The sequence below is a fragment of the Cyprinus carpio genome, chromosome A18 (genome assembly GCF_018340385.1).
Source record: "Cyprinus carpio isolate SPL01 chromosome A18, ASM1834038v1, whole genome shotgun sequence".
In the NCBI taxonomy this organism is placed as follows: domain Eukaryota; kingdom Metazoa; phylum Chordata; class Actinopteri; order Cypriniformes; family Cyprinidae; genus Cyprinus; species Cyprinus carpio.
Window position 1 is genome coordinate 21,687,159 of NC_056589.1, and position 17,957 is coordinate 21,705,115.

Here is a 17,957-nt window from a genome sequence, read left to right on the forward strand (position 1 = left end):
CTCATGTAAACATAATTATTACTCAATGATGCTAGTCTCTCGTGTAATTTAAAGCGTTTGCACAGAAATACACCAGCTCTGTTTTAGCTCATCACTGAAAACTTTGATATCTGATACTTGTCTTTGAATTATGAGCTTGATCTTTGTTAGTTTAGTTCAAGAATTACACATTGCCTTTTGGTTACATTACATATTGTGGGATATTAGTGTGCTTAATGTGGAGCTGAAGAGAACAGTAGCCTACTTCAGGGTCTGATGATTGATGAATTGCCCAATAATCAGTTACTGCAACTTGGCTCGTGTTGTTATAAACGGGGATGATGACACATTTTGCAACACATGGCAGGATGACATTAGTGGCAGTTCCTAGAATTAAGCTTTAAATTATCTGTTGCATAGAGTGCTACTTAAAGACACTCCCAAAATACACATTTAAAAGATATGATTGTAACATTTGTGTTCCTAACTTTGAGATTGTAAGAGTATGTCAGTTATTTTAGATCAAGGGTTTTCAATCTTTATTCAATAAAGGATTTTTAGTAATACTTCATAATTGTTATATTAATATATTAAGATTTTTTGGAGAAAATACAGAACTGGCAATCGTAAAATATTTTGCACTTTTTGTACTATGTTGGATCCTCTAAATAAATAAAAAAAATATTTTTTTTTGACAAAATGTATTTACATTCACTGAAATAAAACTTAAATAAAATGAAATATGAATATCTAGATGAAAAACCTAAAGAAAATTATTTAATTATAGAAATTAATTTTTTAATTACTATTTGGAAATAATAAAAAAGTGAACTAAAACATAAGCTAAAACTGAAGTAACAACCTAAATAGTAGTAGTAAAAAATTACTAACAATTAAACTAAATTTAAACTGAAATATCTAAAAAGAAAAGCTAATTACTTATATTAAAAAAACAACTCTGGTACCTATCAAGGGAGAACACACTCCTTAATTCATTTTTTTTTCTATTTGAATAAAAATTATTAGTAACTGACTTTAAAAATGTAATGAATGTTAATTTCAATGTTAATTGCTGTTTCCTTGTAATTATTTGTGAAATTTTACTTGCAGTTTCTAAGTGAAAATTGTTTCAAACTAAATCCTACACAATTTTTTTTCCAGTGTACAATTGCAGAGATGATATAATGTATTCTCTATGCCATGACATTTACATGAATCACACCCCACTTGTAAGATGTAATTTGACCAAAACATGATGAACACCAGCGTCTCGCTAGAATTGCAAATGTATCTAAAAACAAGCTCTTAATCATTTACCGGCTGTTGCTCCATCCACAAAGGGCCCTTCTGAGTCAACATACAGCACTCTGAAATAAACAAAACCTTTGCCATAGGCTGGCGGCTGTTTGTGGAGCAGTCATTCTGAGTGTGGAGGGTGGGGGAGGTATGGATGGCCTTGTGAGAAGGACACGTTCATGGCTCCATTAAAAAACTATTATCAAACACTTCAGCTATTTTGTGAGTCACACGGCACTACAGTATGGGCGTTTTTACAGGACATCCATCATTTATTTATGAAATTTCATATTGAAATATGTTTTACCATCATAGTGAGGTGTCCAAGTGTCCACTGCTTAATCTTTCTCTATGGTTTGATAAACCCAAGCCAAAGCAAACTAAAAGGTCTGAAATCTAAAACATTCTGAGTAATTACAGATGAAACATTGCGTTTCAGAGAAGCATGGAGAGTAGCTGTCACCTAAAGCCAGATGTTTGACATCTGGTAGTTAACCTCAAATAAAAAGTGCTTACTGTTTTAGAACTACATCAAATCATAAAAGCAAGATGTAGAGATAAGACCATCAAACAGTAATACAAACTGGTAAGAGGCTTCATATCAGCAAGTTAAACATGAGCTGTCAAGGACTGTGGCACAAAAAAATGGCATTACACACCATAACAAGGTCCACAACCTTGAACTTTCCCAAAATTTACCTAAAAAAAGTCCTGTTAACACAATACAGAGTCAAACGAGCAAATCAAATTATGGTGCACTGAATTCAATCATATATGACTGAAGTGTCACTGTACGCTGTTCTGGAATTATAGAGATCTAAAAGGTCTGGAACTGTAAACTCGAGGGCTGAATGAGAGAACTACACAAAGTTTATGCTTGATTATGTTAGCACTGGAATTGTACATTTTATGATGGCAATAATATTTAATGTTATTTTCTAGACTGGAAAAAAAAAAAAAAAATATATATATATATATATATATATATATTATCCAGTCTAGAAAATAACATAACATATATATATATATATTATAAAACATGGCAACCCAACAAGGTCATTTAGTGCAAGTAAAACTGGTAAAAACAATTTTATTCTTTAAAATAAAAAGGGGGGAAAGAAATATAAATATAATTTAGATGAAAGACTAATACTAAACAAAAAATAGAAATATTGCCTTGCATGACAACTAACTAATTGGAAATTGGAAAAAATTGGAAAAAAATAAATTGTTTAAATAGTAATATTAAATAAATAAAACCAATAAAAATGTCAAAAGCACAAAACAAATTACAAAAAAAAAGAATTTATTAATAAAATTATTAAAATATTATAAAAAAATAGTATAATAATAAAATAACTCAAGTTTTTTAATATATATTTGTATATTTATATGTTTATTTATGTGTGTTTAAATTTTTATCAGTATAATAATTATAAATAATATTTTTTTTAATAATAATATCATTGTTTTTTTAAGAATATATGATTATTGATTTTTTTATTCTTATATTTAGATCATATTTAACTGGACCAATTGTAAAGAGAATTTCACTCTCTTTTTTCTTTTTCTTTCTTTTTTTTTTCTTTTTATGTAAAACTGTTTTCTGTTACAAAGTGTTTGTGTGTGACATTTTAGTGTCATGCCCCAATAAAGAGAATTTTTGTTGCCAAGTAGTTCACAAAGCTTTGGGTGGTCAGGCTAATTTGTTGTACATTGTAAAATGCAGCTGTGAACATAGAATAGCGATAACGTGAGGGATGTTTACTCATACATGACAGAAACCAGGAGAGTTCTGTCAGCTCCCATAAAAGACAAAGTGGGCCAATTTAAACATTCCAGCACAAACATGCTTCTATTCTCTCTGAGAAAGAACATGTCGTGAGTCAGAAGTCTCGGTTACGTCTACTTCGATTTCATTTGTTCCACACTCTACTCATTAATAGTGTAAGATGCTATTTAAACAGAAGAGCAGCCGCTGCTGTAATCTAATGTATGTGCCAAAGATAATCAATTATGCATGTTATCTGAGCTATATTAAAACTCTACTATGTCAGCAATATTGTTATCACATATAAATGTTTAAGTAAAAGATCAAATGAAAGATTTTTTTTTATTCTCCTCCAAATAAACATTTAAAGAGACATCAGTTACAGTGATGCAATGGTAAAGTGCACATTTCAAACAATCATCTTGACATCCATGTAAGCAATGAAATGTCTTTTTTTAACAGGTATTGTGCAAAAAAAAAAAAAGAAGAAAAAAAATCAGGCACATTGTGGATTGTTTTTTATGATATCCATATTCAATTTTATGAGTACTAAAATGGTTAATTTCTACATATTCAACCAAATATAAACTCCATCCAAGCTTTTCCACCTACACATATGTAAACGATAAACTTAACTATGAGATATTAATGGTGGACATACTGCATTTTTCAAAGGCATTCCACTTAATACACATCCCTTTTCAGACCAATATTAACTTTCATGATAAAACAATATTTTCTGAGATGTGTTAAAGTCAGCAAAGAGGCTTGTGGAGGCTGCACAACTGCATGCAAGAAAAGCCATGGAGGCATAGAAAATGTTTCTGACTCTTTAACCTGTTTATGCAATATACGCCTGCTTTCTTTGCATAGCTGACAACAATCAAAACATAAAATCAAAAAATAAAGAACTGGTGCATATTCTGTTGTCAGCCTTATAGTAGTACGGTAGATGGAAAAAGACGAAATTATGACTTTAAAAATTGAGTCCAATTTATTCTGGCATGTTCTGTTTTACTGTAAGGCTTTTCAATGCATTGTTCTGTTTGTTTGTTCTTTGTTGCTAGACTCAATTACAGTGTCCTCAGTGTCTTAAAAGTGTATGAATGTCATTGCATAGGCGCAAAATATCCAATCAAGTGGAATTTATTTTAGAAATGTTTAGGAATCTAGCAGAAGCACATTTTTGAAATATTGTTAGGAATATTTGAAAAAAGAAACATTTGTTAGCAGCCGCCACATGGTTTGATATTTATTAATGCAATGATATTCAGACAATATGGGGCAGTCATGGCCTAATTGTTAGAGAGTCGGACTTATAACTCAAAGGTCGTGGGTTCGAATCTCGGTACTGACAGGAATTGTAGGTGGGGGGGAGTGAATGACCAGTGCTCTCTTCCACCTTCAATACCCTTGAGCAAGGCACCAAACCCCCAACTGCTCCCCGGGCCTTCAGCTCTGGATGTGTGTGTGTGTGTGTTCACTACTCATTGCTGTGTGTGTGCACCTGGATGGGCTAAACGCAGAGCACAAATTCAGAGTATGGGGCCTTTGGACCACTGTAAAAAAAAAAAAAAAAAAAACATTTATCACCAAGGCTGCATTTGTTTGATCAAAAATACGGTAAAAACAATTATTTTGCAAAAAAAAAAAAAAAAAAAGAAAGTTAAAGTAAAGTAAGTTTTCTATTTTATATATTCTTTTAAAACCTAATTTATTCCTATGATGGCAAAGCTGAATTTGAACTCCATTACTCCACTCTTCAGTGTCACATGATCCTTCAGAAATCATTCTAATTTGCTGATGGAGGAATAAGAAAAACATTTTTTAATAAATAGAAATTTTGTAATAAATAGAAAGTTTAAAAGAACAGCATTTAATAAAATAGAAATCCTTTGTAGCCTTATAAATGTCATTACTGTCATTTTTGACCTATTTAATGCATCCTTGCTGAATAAAAACATTAATTTCTTTCAAAATATTGTACTGAATTTGAACTTTTAAACAGGCAGTGTAGACTGCAGTTAAACTTCCTTCATTATGTCTGCCTACAGCTGTCAAATTAACTACTCACAGATCATTCTCGTGTGACTGTTCCAGCTTCTACACCAGGGTGAAATCATAAAGGAAGCCATCCAAAATATTTCTTCACAACTCAAATATACTGTTGTGTCAAATGTCAGGTGGAATGTCGTAGTCCCAGGGTGGCTTACTTAAATAAATACTGCTATACCTCAGCGCTCAGTCTTGAGTGTTTGATGACCAAAATGTCATTGATACTCATTCTGATATTCCCCATTTTCATAATGATTTGATCCGTGATCTTCATCTGCTTGCATGGTCACCCCTCTCTTCTTCTTCCAGCCTTGCTTGCGGCCTGCAGAGCTTTCTGTGGTTCCATAGGTCTTCTGCTTGGTGGCCAGGGCACTGTCACAGCTGGGCTCGGTCTCATCAGCCAGCTCATCTTCCCCGATGATGCCACATTTATCGTCGCTGGTGTTCTCAGGATCAGCCCAGTCCTGCTTCTCACCCGAGGCAAAGATGGCATAGAAGATCACGCCAGTGTAATGCACCATGGAAGCAATCACAAAGACATGCTGCCACTCCAGTCGAGTCTGTTGAGGACACAGAAAAGTAATGAGGATATGCAGTATATATTTGTGTAAATCAGAAACGCACATTTAATTTTCTTATTTGTCATTCGAGTGTTAATTTAATTGTCTTGTCCCAAAGCAAACAAGGTGAGGGTGAACTTTTTAGCTTTATAGTTTATGAATCACCTCTTCTAGGGTTTGAATCTATAACCTTCTGGTTACTTTCCTATTTTTTTATAATGACTTCACTAAACTGTACATACATAATTGAACATAGGCAGCTGTTACTTTAAAGAGACATTTCTACTTGATCTTACCCATAAAAATATTTTTGCTGGTGTAACCTTTTTTTTTTTTTTTTAAATTTACTAAAATCAGATCATTTTGGTTATCTGTGAAAACATTTTTACAGTTTATCACTATAGATCAGTGGTTCTCAACTTTTTTTTTTGACTCACAGAAGACTATTTCCAGCATTTCTGTCATAAATTATAACAAAGCTGCTCGTTTTTTTAGCAGAAAGTAGGAGTATTGATATATTACATTAAATAACCACGATTAACTTTTGTAATTTTGTAATTTTCAAGATCTTCAATTACATATTTTTACATTTACAAAAATACATATATTTATTTTATTTATTCTTTTGATTCTATTATATTTATATTATCGTATTTATAAATTGTGTTTTATAATACATTTTGATTTACATCTTTTTACATCATTTTAGAGTTTATTTCAATATAAATAATAATTATATATTATAATATATAGTCATATATAATACATAATAATTTATTAATTTAAACACTTTTTAGTCATCTTAAGGCCCCCTTAGAAGTGTGCTGAGGCCCCCTAGTTGAGCACCACTGCTATAGATATTCTTGTCATATATTTGAATATTCAGGAATATTTACACACTCAAAAATTCCCCTTATTTAATATAAGGAAAATTACTTCATCTTGAAAGAAGGAAGCTATCTGCATGGGATCTTTTAGATTTAAAAAAATCCTATAGTATTATGTTTTTCTATGCACAAGAATAGGTGATGAAGTTAAATACCTTGTGTTTGGTAAGTGCTCCAACAATGAGGGGGCAAACCATGCCAGACAGGGTACCTACTCCATTAGAGATGCCCATAAGTATACTGGCATAGCGAGGAGCTATGTCCAGATGGTTTACATTGAATCCTGTGTCACAGAAATACAGAAATAAATGTCACATATTTAGATATTTTCCTGTGTCATTTTAAAAACTAATATTCCAGGTTGCATCATCATGTTCTTTCCACTTGGTGGCATAAGTACAAAGAAAAAGATTAAAATCCAAGCAAAATGGCAGAGGAATATGTTGACTCTCTGATGACTGACACCTGTCTCATGTGTCACCTGATATCGCAAATCCACTGAAGCCCACTGCCAAGATGAGGAATGAGATGGCCACTGCACGTGTGTGTGAGTACCCGACCACCAGCAGCAACGTGGCCTCCATGCCAAAACCTGTGGACGAGGAGAGAAGTTAAATCTTGCGCATGACGTGGCTTTAAAAAAATATGAGTTCAAAAACAACTTTTAAAACTTTTACAAATGTCTCTCTAATGCAAGAATGCTTCGTGTAAACTTTTTTTTTTTAGCCTAATGTGTGTATTTTTGATACCTTCACCTATCCTAATTTAATATGCATATGCTGATGGCTGAACTCTCAGAGCTTGGGACTTTGCATACCTCCACAGTTCATGATTTTGCGCACGGTTGTAGTAGAGAGGATTTTCCGACTCCTCAGAAAGTCAGCCAGCTGGCCTCCTATTGGCACAATGATCGTCATCACCATGTGAGGCACTGCTGACAAAATGCCCACCTGAAACAGCCCCACATCATGTTAGCCTATTTCAAAATTGAATTGTACTGAAAAAGATTGGTAGTTAAAATCACAGATTCTGTAATTTGAAATCCCATCACAGCCCACCTTGCTGATAGGGAAGCCAAAGACCTCTTCAAAGTAAGCTGGCTGACTAATGAGCAGGAGGTAAAAGGTCCAGCTACGGCAGAAGTTTGCCACAATAATGGCATAGACAGGCATAGATGTAAAGAATTCACGCCAAGGAGTTTTAAATTTCTACAAAGAGAAAAAAGAAGTTTTCACAAAGTAGTTTAGGATATTACACGACCATCTTAACATTAAATTGAATACATATAAAGTTTATTGTACCAAATGCATGAAAGAAGACTTTGGACTACCTCAGTAGCGCTCATTAAACTGGCTCCTTCGCCAATAGAGGTCTCAATGTATGTTCTTTCTTCCTCACTGATGGTGGGATGGATTGCTGGACTGTCATAAGCCAGCAGAAGCCAGAAACTATACCATATTATGCCAAACACACCTGTATATGAGCACAGAACCACACATAACTTATCATTTTAACATCTTTGGTTGCATCTTTGAAATATCCCTTTACACATGAACACTTTACAATGACCAACAAATGCAGTATATTTACTGATAAATTTACCAAATTCTCATGTTTTGCCATCTATTCAAAGTATGTCTTGTTATCACCCTGTATTCATATATATATACATACATACATATATATATATATTGGCATCTATGGTACCATGGTAACATTCATCAAACCTTTCCAGTGGACAAAAAGTTCTTTAGATTATTAAAATGTTTCAAACTTACTGTTCACTGAAAAGTTCTTTAGGGAACCCTAAATGGTAGTGATTCACTTGGATTTAATATAAATCTAAATTATTCTTATTGATTAAAGTCATAAATTGCAGATTAGTTAATACACATCTTCACTTTTTACATTTACAGTCTCATTTTTGGTGTATAAATCATTCTTTACCAATACATTTCAAAGGCCTTTCCTAAACTCACCATATATATAGAAGACAGAGGGCCAGCCTACATACTGCACTAATATTCCAGCCAGTGGCATGGCTATCACAGCTCCTGCATAAGATCCTGTCAACCAGAACACACACACACAGGTGTAATTAAGAAAGTTAAATTAAGAGGGAGGACATTAATCAAACTGCAATATTCCCTTCACATGACAGTTCAATCATTTGAAGCCATTGTGGGAGTTGCCTCATATAGCTGCCATTGGAAAACTGGCATGATTGGTTTGGTTCAGCTTTGAGAGAGCTGAATCAGTGTTGTTCTTTTTAATGTAGTAACTTATACATTAACCTACAGATTCTCATATATCTGGGGGACTTTTTAAGGAATGCTTTATCCAAAAATAAAGATTCTGTCATTTACTCAAGTTGTCAAGCTATTAGGACTTTTTAGCCGTAAATGCCAATGCCAGGATTCAAGTCTTTCATCAAACTTGCAGAGTAACAAAGTAATCTGCTCAGTGCAGATACTTCAGACCTCAGCGCAACATGTGTCTCTGCCTGAAGGACAGGGTGGCAGCTGCAGGAAATGAGATTTTAATGAAAAGGTGTCTTAATGTATATTTTATTACTCAATGCACTTGTAAACCTTCCTGTTTGGCGTAGGCAAGGATTTTTCGAGTGAGGTTTTGAACATAGAAGAGGGTGCTGCTTTATTTGTGTCAACAGAAGAACGCCTCTTTCACATACAGAAGGTGAAGCTGTGTGCAGACCGTCTTCATTTAGTGGTCATGTCAAGAGCTGTTTGAAGCACAGGTTGTCATGACACCTGTTTGTTGTGAAAGATGGCTGTTTTAATGCATTTGAGGGGTAATGAGCATTGGAATATAAACACAGACGGCTGCTCAACTGGACTGTGAGAATGATTTTTGAGAATCTATGTCTTGAGTGTTTACTTCTACTGCAGACACAGGTACAGACACATTTGTATATAGAAGCATTAAATTTAGTATTTAAAGGAAAAGCAGTGAGTGATGAACATCAAGACAGTAAAATATAATTTTTTTTTTTTTTTTTACATTTTTCGTATGTCACGTCCGTTTTTATGAGTGAGTCACTGAATCATTTATTCAAATGATTTATTAAAAAAACACTGATTCATTTGATAAATAAACAAGTGAATCAGCTTAATTCGGAACTGCACATTACTTTGACTATTCCTGCTATAGAAATATACAGTAAAATAATAAGAGATAATATGCGAATATCGAATTTAGCAAGTGGTTCTATGTGAATAACTCACTGAATCTTCCACTCAAACGATTTGTTCAAACATTGATTGATTCATACTCATAGACGTAATGGTTGCTACTGCTTCAGATTTTATTTGAAACTATTTTTGCTGGTAAAGGTAAATACATTGGTAAGGCAAATATATTAGATGTTTTTTTAATGTCTGTTACATTATGTCTCCTTTCAATTAAATATTCTGTCACAATCCTACTCACCACAGAACGAGGTAGTAGCCAGACGGCTTCTTTCCAAAGGAGGAGCCCATTTGCTCCACATTCCATGGCAGGCTGGATATGTAACACCCTGAGAACATCATGCACTGTTAGTATCTTAGTATCTATGCTTTCTTTCTTTCTTTCTTTCTTTCTCCCTTTCTTTCTTTTTAATCAAAATGGGTAATCCTATAATGACCAATTAATACTTAAAGGAATAGTTCACCTACATAATGACATCATGAATAATGAATCATGACTTAAATTTCAGCCTGTCCTCACTCAAAAGCTCCTGTATGGCTTTAAGTGACTTAGTATGCAGTATATAGTTCACAACTACTTTTATGGTGCTTTCAGTAATTTTTTGAGGTTGAAAATCAGCATTCACTTGGAAATGAAGACAGTGTAAACATTCTATTCTCCTTTTGCATTCCAGAAAAGAATAGAAGCATAGGTTTGTAATGACATGCATATGAGTAAATATTGACAGAATTGTCAACAGAATATTACTTTAAATACACTGATCAAATAAATATGTAAAATATAAAGTTATGTCACAAAAAGTCAAAGTGTTTGAAGATGAGGAAACTGGTGGCCACTCACCTCCACCAGTCCTTGTAAGATTCGCACAAACAAGACACAGCCATAGTGGACCCTGGCAGCTGATGGAATAAACATGTTTAGCACTGACGTCAAGAAAATAGCTGCTCCGAACACCCTGAGAAACAGTTCAGAGACATTCAGTAACGTTAGTTAATTCTGGTATCATGGATTCAATTGAAGTGAAGCAAAATACAAACAATGTGGTCTTAAATAACTTAGATTTATATAATTAAGGTTTTGTGGAAAAGCATATACAGTCAGGATAGCTAATTCCATAATGTTATTTTGGTTACACTTTATTTTAAGGTGTCCTTGTTGCAGTGTAATTATACATATAAGTACTGAGTAATATGAATTAACTACATATACTTACTATATTGTTACTGTATTGTTGTGGGATTTAGGTTTGGATTAGACTTACTTGCATTAAATTATGCATAATTAATTGTTATTATAATAGTAAGTACATGTAACATGTGTAACAGGGAAACCTTAAAATAAAGTGTTAACTTTATTTTAGTAACTGAACTGAATAACTCTAACATCAGTCCTGGAATTCTGATATTAGTCATAAAATATTAATGTTTTCCGTCATATAAAGTGATGAGTTAGTGATACCTAGACAGTAATTTTTTGTAACTTGAAAAAGACTGTTAAAAAAAAAAACATAATAAAATATAATAAAAATAACTGCACATGAAGATTTAAAAAATGATGTAACAGAGCCTTTAATATCACAAGACAAAATCAAAATGCATTAGAATTGCACTGAATTGTTTGAAGCACAAGTGCAACATCCTATTCAATGAATATTCTTGATGTACTAAAATAACTTAGCTGCAATAAAAATAAATAACAACTTATAAAAAACAAATGTCAAAACACACAACAAAATTACTAAAACTTTAACTCAAATTACAATGAAAACAAAATATGCAAAAAAACTAACAATAAAATATGAATAAAATCTAAAATAGTATCTCAATTATACTAAAATAACTTTTATTTAGCATTTACAGTGGCATGAGTTCAAATCCTGATCTGCCATATATGCATATGCAAATTTGATTGGATATCCAACTTGATTGGACTGATCAAAATATTCAGACATTTTTACATTCAAAATTAATTATCAAAGACCTTTTTTTTCATTCAAAATCTACTTTCCTGAAAAACCCCATCAGTTTGAATAGGCATGATGCTAGCTAGTGCAGCTACATCACCGGATCACACAGAAGAGAGTCATTTTGGTTCATTCAGTTGTCCTTTATCTCCATTTAATCCATCAATCTGCTTCTTTTTTTCCCCAAAACAGTGTGTAAGTGACACTTGTAATATTCCAGTGGCTGGTGTTTCAGCGAGAGATCAGCTGCTGGATCTTTCATTATTAATTCTGTCAGCCACGTGTCCTCTTTTCCTGTGAGGCTTTTATTACAAGACCGTTATCGCCCTTCTAATCAACACAAGGCACAAATTTAACCCTCGCAGCCCTGACCACTGCACTCGTCTGGTCCCTTGGTCCCTTTCAACAGTGATTGTGATATAAGAGCTATAATATGGAACATTCGTCTGCCTTCCAAATGTGGCATGGAGGCCCGTGCATCAAGACGAGGCTCACCTGTTAGCTGCTAACTTATTAGAGATGAAACCTCCAGGGATTTGAGTGACAATGTACCCCCAGAAAAAAGAGCCGTGTATCAATCCCACTGTCTCTGGATCCCAATTAAACTGTGCTGGCTAAAGGAGACAAGAATTAGACCACATTATATAATTTATAAAAGAAAAAATAATACAAAAAACTTTTGTAGACACATTTCTGTGCATAATATAAATGAATTATCAAAGACATAAATAGTTAAATGACCTTGTGAATATGTGTGTGTGTGAGAGAGAGTCGTGTTTTCCTCCTAATATCTCTTATGACAGGAAATTACAGGAAATTTTGGCCAACTACCAAAAAAGTCACTGATGAGAATTCAAGTCAGAAGAAAAGAAGATAAACGGTTCTTTGAATTTGGAAGCTGAAGAAGTAAAATCCACAAAACTATACGTGTATGTTTGTAATATATTACTGAGTTGCCAATAGAATAATTTAATAAAATGATAATTTATATAATTTTATAAATATAATAATTTCTAAATCTATTGTATGTTGTATATTGTAAATGTTGTAAAATGAAATATAATGTATAGATTTGCATATATACAGTCTTAAAGGGATAGTTCACCCAAAAATTTTAAATTTTGTCATCATTTCCTCACCCTCATGTTGTTCCATGACTACCATTAACTGCCATTCTTTTTTTTTTTCTTTTTTTTCATACTATGAAAGTCAATGACTACCAGCAACCATTTGGTTAACAACATTCTTCAAAATATCTTTTGTGTGTGTGTGTGTTCAACAGAAGAAAGAAATTCATACATGTTTGGGACAACATGAAGGTGAGTAAATTATGCCAACATTTAAATTTTTGGGTAGACTATCCCTTTACCTTTTGTATTTTCAAAACCCATTGTTCTAACTTTAAATGAGATGTGTACGAGAATGGTAATTTGGTATTTTCAGTTTAAATTGTTCCTAGTTTCACCTGCATGACGGCAGTCCCGTTGATGTAGACAGTGTTGTTGTTAACCATTTCTACAATGGCTACACCGAGGTTGCAGCGGATGCCAAACGAGATGCAAAAGCCAAGGCCACTGAGGATGGCGATGATGTAACGTTTTGGGAGGCCAAAGCAGCCACAATCGAAAATAGGTGGGCTGCGATTAGGGGCCGCCACTGGTCGACCATCTTCTGTCAGCTCAATGTTGTCCTCTTCAGCCACATTAGAGCCATCAATCTTCCTACCATAGGTTAAGAAATGCTTTAGAAATGGCTTGCAGTGAACAAAAAGAAAAAAAAATTAATTATATCACTCCATAATTGATGTATTAACCAAAACTGGACCTCTTTTTGGATTGCAAATGTAGCTTTAGATTTATTTAGTTTCAACTCAGTGCTGTTTGCAAGTCATATACCCATATTTATGAGTGATAGGTGGACGCAGTTGGAAAGGGGCCAGAAAGGGTTGCCAGAGTGTGGCGTTGAAAAGGTCACATTGCGTTTGGTGCTCCCTCCATCTCACTCGCACGCACCTGTTCCATTACTGAACCTGCATCTTTCCTCTCATCCTCCACCTCACAGGAATTACTTTCATCTGTCTATTTTGAAATGCACACCTGAGTTCTTCCACATACAGAGGAAGGAGCTCACTAAAAGCTGTATACTGGAGGTTTGTGAATGGAGGATCAAGAGGAATCATTTCAAGAGCCTGTTCCTGATCTCTGTGAAGCATTATTATTGCACATTTGAGGTGAAGTCCTGGTCTGGTTCACTCTTGAAATCACACACATTTATTTATTTTTTGTTTGTTGTGAACAATACATACACTTATTCAGATCAGATTTTTTTTTTCATTCGTTGTTTCGTTTTTCCATATCTTTGGTTTTAAATGGATTCAAAGATCTCAAGATATATCTTGTCATTTTGATTTTAGCAACAGCATGAATAGAGACTGTATGGATTTTTTTTTTACATTTCCATAAGATTAAAAAAAGGTAAAATCAAATATAATCAATGAAAAAAAGATGTTATCGCCTATAACATCATAAAGCCATGTGCAAGGATTACCATCAACCTACAGCTTTTACATTATAATGACCCAGCCAAGTCACTTTTTACCATGAGAAAAGTAAAAATATATATTAAAAAAAGAAAAAAAAAAGGTATTAGATGCCATTCTATCTGAGCATAGCATTTTCTCAGTGAAAGCATGTGACAAACAGCTACTATACACTTATGTGTTTTCTATCATGAACACTTTCAGTATATTTTCAAAATCAGGTACTCTATTAGATATTGTTGTCATTGCTATTTTATGAATATAAAATATATTTTTAATAATATTTGTTGCTATTGGAAACAGCATTGCTCTTAAGCAAATATTATAATACTCTACTATTACAATACTCTATACTTAAATTATGGTGCATTTTATGCTTTTATTCACAAATCTAAATGAAATCATGTGCCATTTAAATACTGAAAAAATTAAGCCATTTTTGAAGTAGGAATGAAAATAAATATTGCATGACTTGTTAAATTATTTAGAGTGCACCCATATATTAATTTTTCCCCTCTATATTGTATAGTTCTACTTCTACAAGCTGTAAGAGATTGCCTGGCAATATTACAGAGACACAGGAAATTATTTACATTATCTCACATATAAAGCTGTCTAATGTGCAAGAAATATGTGCCATGTATTTGGCTCTAATGTGAAATCTTCAGGTTTTTACTCTCTTCAGATGTATTAGATATTAAATATGTATGGAAAGACCTAGAAAACTAAATTACATTTTTAAATTACTGGCCGAGATACAAAGTGAAAATATTAGGTTTGTGCCTGATAATGTAGTGATATTTCTAGATGCCCATACAAGCAATGATATCCTGTGGCAACATTTTGATATGTATATTTATATAAAAATGTATGCAAGAATTTAAGATTTTTTTACTTTCTTTGAGAAACAATTTGCAGTGGATAGACATACTCTGAAAACAGTTTTTAAAACATTAAAACATAATATCATTTTTCATAAAATTATTCCAGCATCCCTCATCACAAATCTTTGAAAACATAATATAACTCTGCATAGTTTTATATATTATATTCTATAGCCCTGTTGTTACTCTATGTACTTTATATGCATTATATATATTGCAGTCTATTCTTTGTCATTTCTATTTCAATTATATTTGTATATGGAATATTATTTCTCCCAAAAATCAAGTTGATCTCTCGATTCTAAATCCCTTCCCGTAACTAAATTTAATTTAAAAGCATGATGTAGAACATATATGCAAGCAATCTCCTGACATCTTCCTCTCAGTGCTTAGACTTCAATTCAACTGCCTTCACACTTACTTCTGCAGGTTCCCCAGAGAGTCACCCACATTGCTCTTCAACTCCTCCTTCCCTGGTTTGAGCCTCTCCTTTAGACCCGCAAACCCCCCCAGTGGCATTTCTCCTTCTCTTGCTCTTCTGTCCCTCAAACACTTGTCTTCTCACTCTTCTGCTTTTGCAGAAAAAAAGAGCAGGATATCCACTAGGCGCTGGTGTGCATCCTCTCCTGTGCTGGACTGAGATGGTTTAGGTGTGCTGGAGGGGAGGAGGAGAGATGCTGAGCCAGAGAAAGAACAGAGAGAATGAAGAGGAGGGACTTTGGTTTAGACTGTCTGGGTACAATACTTCATCCGGTTTGGGCTGAGAAAATCCAGAAACAAGCCGCAAGGAGAAAATGGGGTGAATCCGGATATCTTCGGTTCAGTGTATCGGCATTAGGAAAGTTATGCTGGCATACATCAATAATGGAAACTCCAGCGTTCTCTTCTGCTCCCTCACAGACAGTGACAGAAGGTGCCAAACACCTGCCTCTTCTCCAACCTCTTCCTTCTTGGTCTTGCCCATATGAAAGCAGGGCAAAAAGAGTGACTAGCAGAGCTCATTAAATATTGACAGTGAAGTCAAGGATCGCAGGCTCGAGGTTGTATGATATGAGCAGGTGTAACAAGACACTGCGTCTTCTAGTCCCAGTCTAACCCTTATCCCGAGAAACAGTTCTTGGGGTTCATGGATCAAACGTATTAACGTCAACAACCAGAAACTGACATAAAGGTTCAAACTGTGAGGACCGTTGCACTGTAGCTGATGCACAAAAGTCACACTTGCAATTTAATTCTATTGCTTTTGTAAGTAAAGGGCTGCACTTTTTTTCCCGTGAAAGACTCTTTTACGCAATAATCATCAAAAATGCAGTGTGCTTTAAAAATTCAGATATTGAGGTCTAAAAAATTCATTAGTAGTCTGCACGGCTCGCAGGCTGTGTTTCACTGATGCCTGAGCCTCAATAGTATGTTTGAATAAAATCTGAACCTTCCTCACTGAAGGTCTGCCATTCGGTGCAAAGGTCCTGAATAACTGAGAGAAAGGACTTAGTATTTTCAACAACCAAAATGAACATATGCATTCATGCAAATTAAGATTCTTTATCTACAAAATGTGAAGCAAAATAATTCTACTACTAATAATAACAAAAATAAATAAATAATTAAATATAATAAAAAAATAACTGCACATAAAAATCTTCAATGTTAAAGTGTTGTTCTGGTTGGTCTCTACACTGTGGGGTTGGTTTAACACCTGCAATTTTAATGTAGGGTCGAGTGTGGTAAAATCACCCCCCACACACACACACATACACACTGTTTTTCCCAAAATAACCACTAGATAAAGTCAAGATAATTTTTTGTTGTAACAAGAGTGATGTAGAAGTATTTACCATGAAGCTTACACTGCTGATGTACCTGAGAGAAAACGGATTTCCCAGTAAATTATCTCATTTTCAGCAGAAGGAAAATTAAAGCTTGTTGTTTTGTGGAACATCACAGTTATATATGATATAAGAATAGTGAGACCTGTAGACAGGGAGTATGTTTTTGTATGTCTATGGTAGAAAATATAATTATATTTTCAGACATATTTTTTTCCCAAAACCGTCTGTGGGTAAAACGCCCCCCAGAAGGCATGGCTTAATTTCTCTGTCCTGGACATCCCTTTTTTTTTTTTTTTTACATCAAACGTATTTTAACTAGTTGGATGAATACAAATATTTGGACTTTATTTAGAAAATACCTAAAGGTAGCATCAGGTAGCTAGTTAGATTGCCAGATAGCATCAGCTAGCAATATTTTTGTAATTCATAATATTTTGTAATCCATAATTATTGAATATATTCTTTTTCATTTTAAGCTAAAACTGCCGGTACTCTGATTTTGCTGTAAATGTATAAAGCAAATTTTGTGTCAGACTGGGAGCATTTAACCCCACCAAGTAAAGTTATTTTTCGAATCTGTTGATTTTTTTTATTTATTTTTTTTATGTAGTTTACGAAAAGGTGCAACGTCACTGACCCATAAACTTTTACTAAAGTTGTATATTACATATAAATAGTATATTGTATCTTAAAAGCATAATCCAGGTCAAGGCACTTCTGTTTTTAAAGAATAGAGTGACATCTAGTGGATCACAGGAGCCAATGTACAGCTGCCAAACCAATTTTTTGCTCAAATAATGTCTTTTTTTTTTTAATTATTGATCTTTTATAAAGAAATAGAAATAATATTTCTTTTAAATATGCATTTGCACCTAATAAAATCTTTGTTGCCCAGCTTGTTTTCCTCTGTCCATTATATATGTAAAATTATTGGACGTTTTGAAGCAGTGGTCACATAAATCTGCATTATTAAATATGACTCTT

At 33.7% G+C, this 17,957-nt stretch overlaps 1 protein-coding gene across 1 annotated transcript; it reads right to left on the reverse strand.

The window, feature by feature from the left end:
* Positions 1 to 4,933: 4,933 nt before the first annotated feature.
* LOC109051795 (vesicular glutamate transporter 3-like) lies at positions 4,934 to 16,752 on the reverse strand. The gene is made up of 12 exons (XM_042775410.1): positions 15,566 to 16,752; positions 13,187 to 13,442; positions 12,217 to 12,335; positions 10,599 to 10,713; positions 9,999 to 10,086; positions 8,528 to 8,614; positions 7,879 to 8,021; positions 7,607 to 7,756; positions 7,366 to 7,498; positions 7,030 to 7,140; positions 6,704 to 6,831; positions 4,934 to 5,661 (listed from the first exon to the last, which is right to left on the reverse strand). Exons 1-12 carry the CDS (start codon positions 15,661 to 15,663, stop codon positions 5,317 to 5,319), a joined length of 1,773 nt encoding a protein of 590 aa, XP_042631344.1. The 5' UTR covers positions 15,664 to 16,752; the 3' UTR covers positions 4,934 to 5,316.
* Positions 16,753 to 17,957: the final 1,205 nt, after the last annotated feature.

What these genes read in the sequence shown, in the direction of transcription:
- LOC109051795 (XM_042775410.1), bottom strand. Translation starts at nt 15,663, where the DNA reads ATGCCACTGGGGGGGTTTGCGGGTCTAAAGGAGAGGCTCAAACCAGGG. An exon ending in AATAAGTTAGCAGCTAACAG is followed by an intron (nt 10,714 to 12,216) that starts GTGAGCCTCGTC and finishes ACTGTTTCTCAG; the next exon opens with GGTGTTCGGAGCAGCTATTT. An exon ending in GAGCACTTACCAAACACAAG is followed by an intron (nt 5,662 to 6,703) that starts GTATTTAACTTC and finishes TGTCCTCAACAG; the next exon opens with ACTCGACTGGAGTGGCAGCA.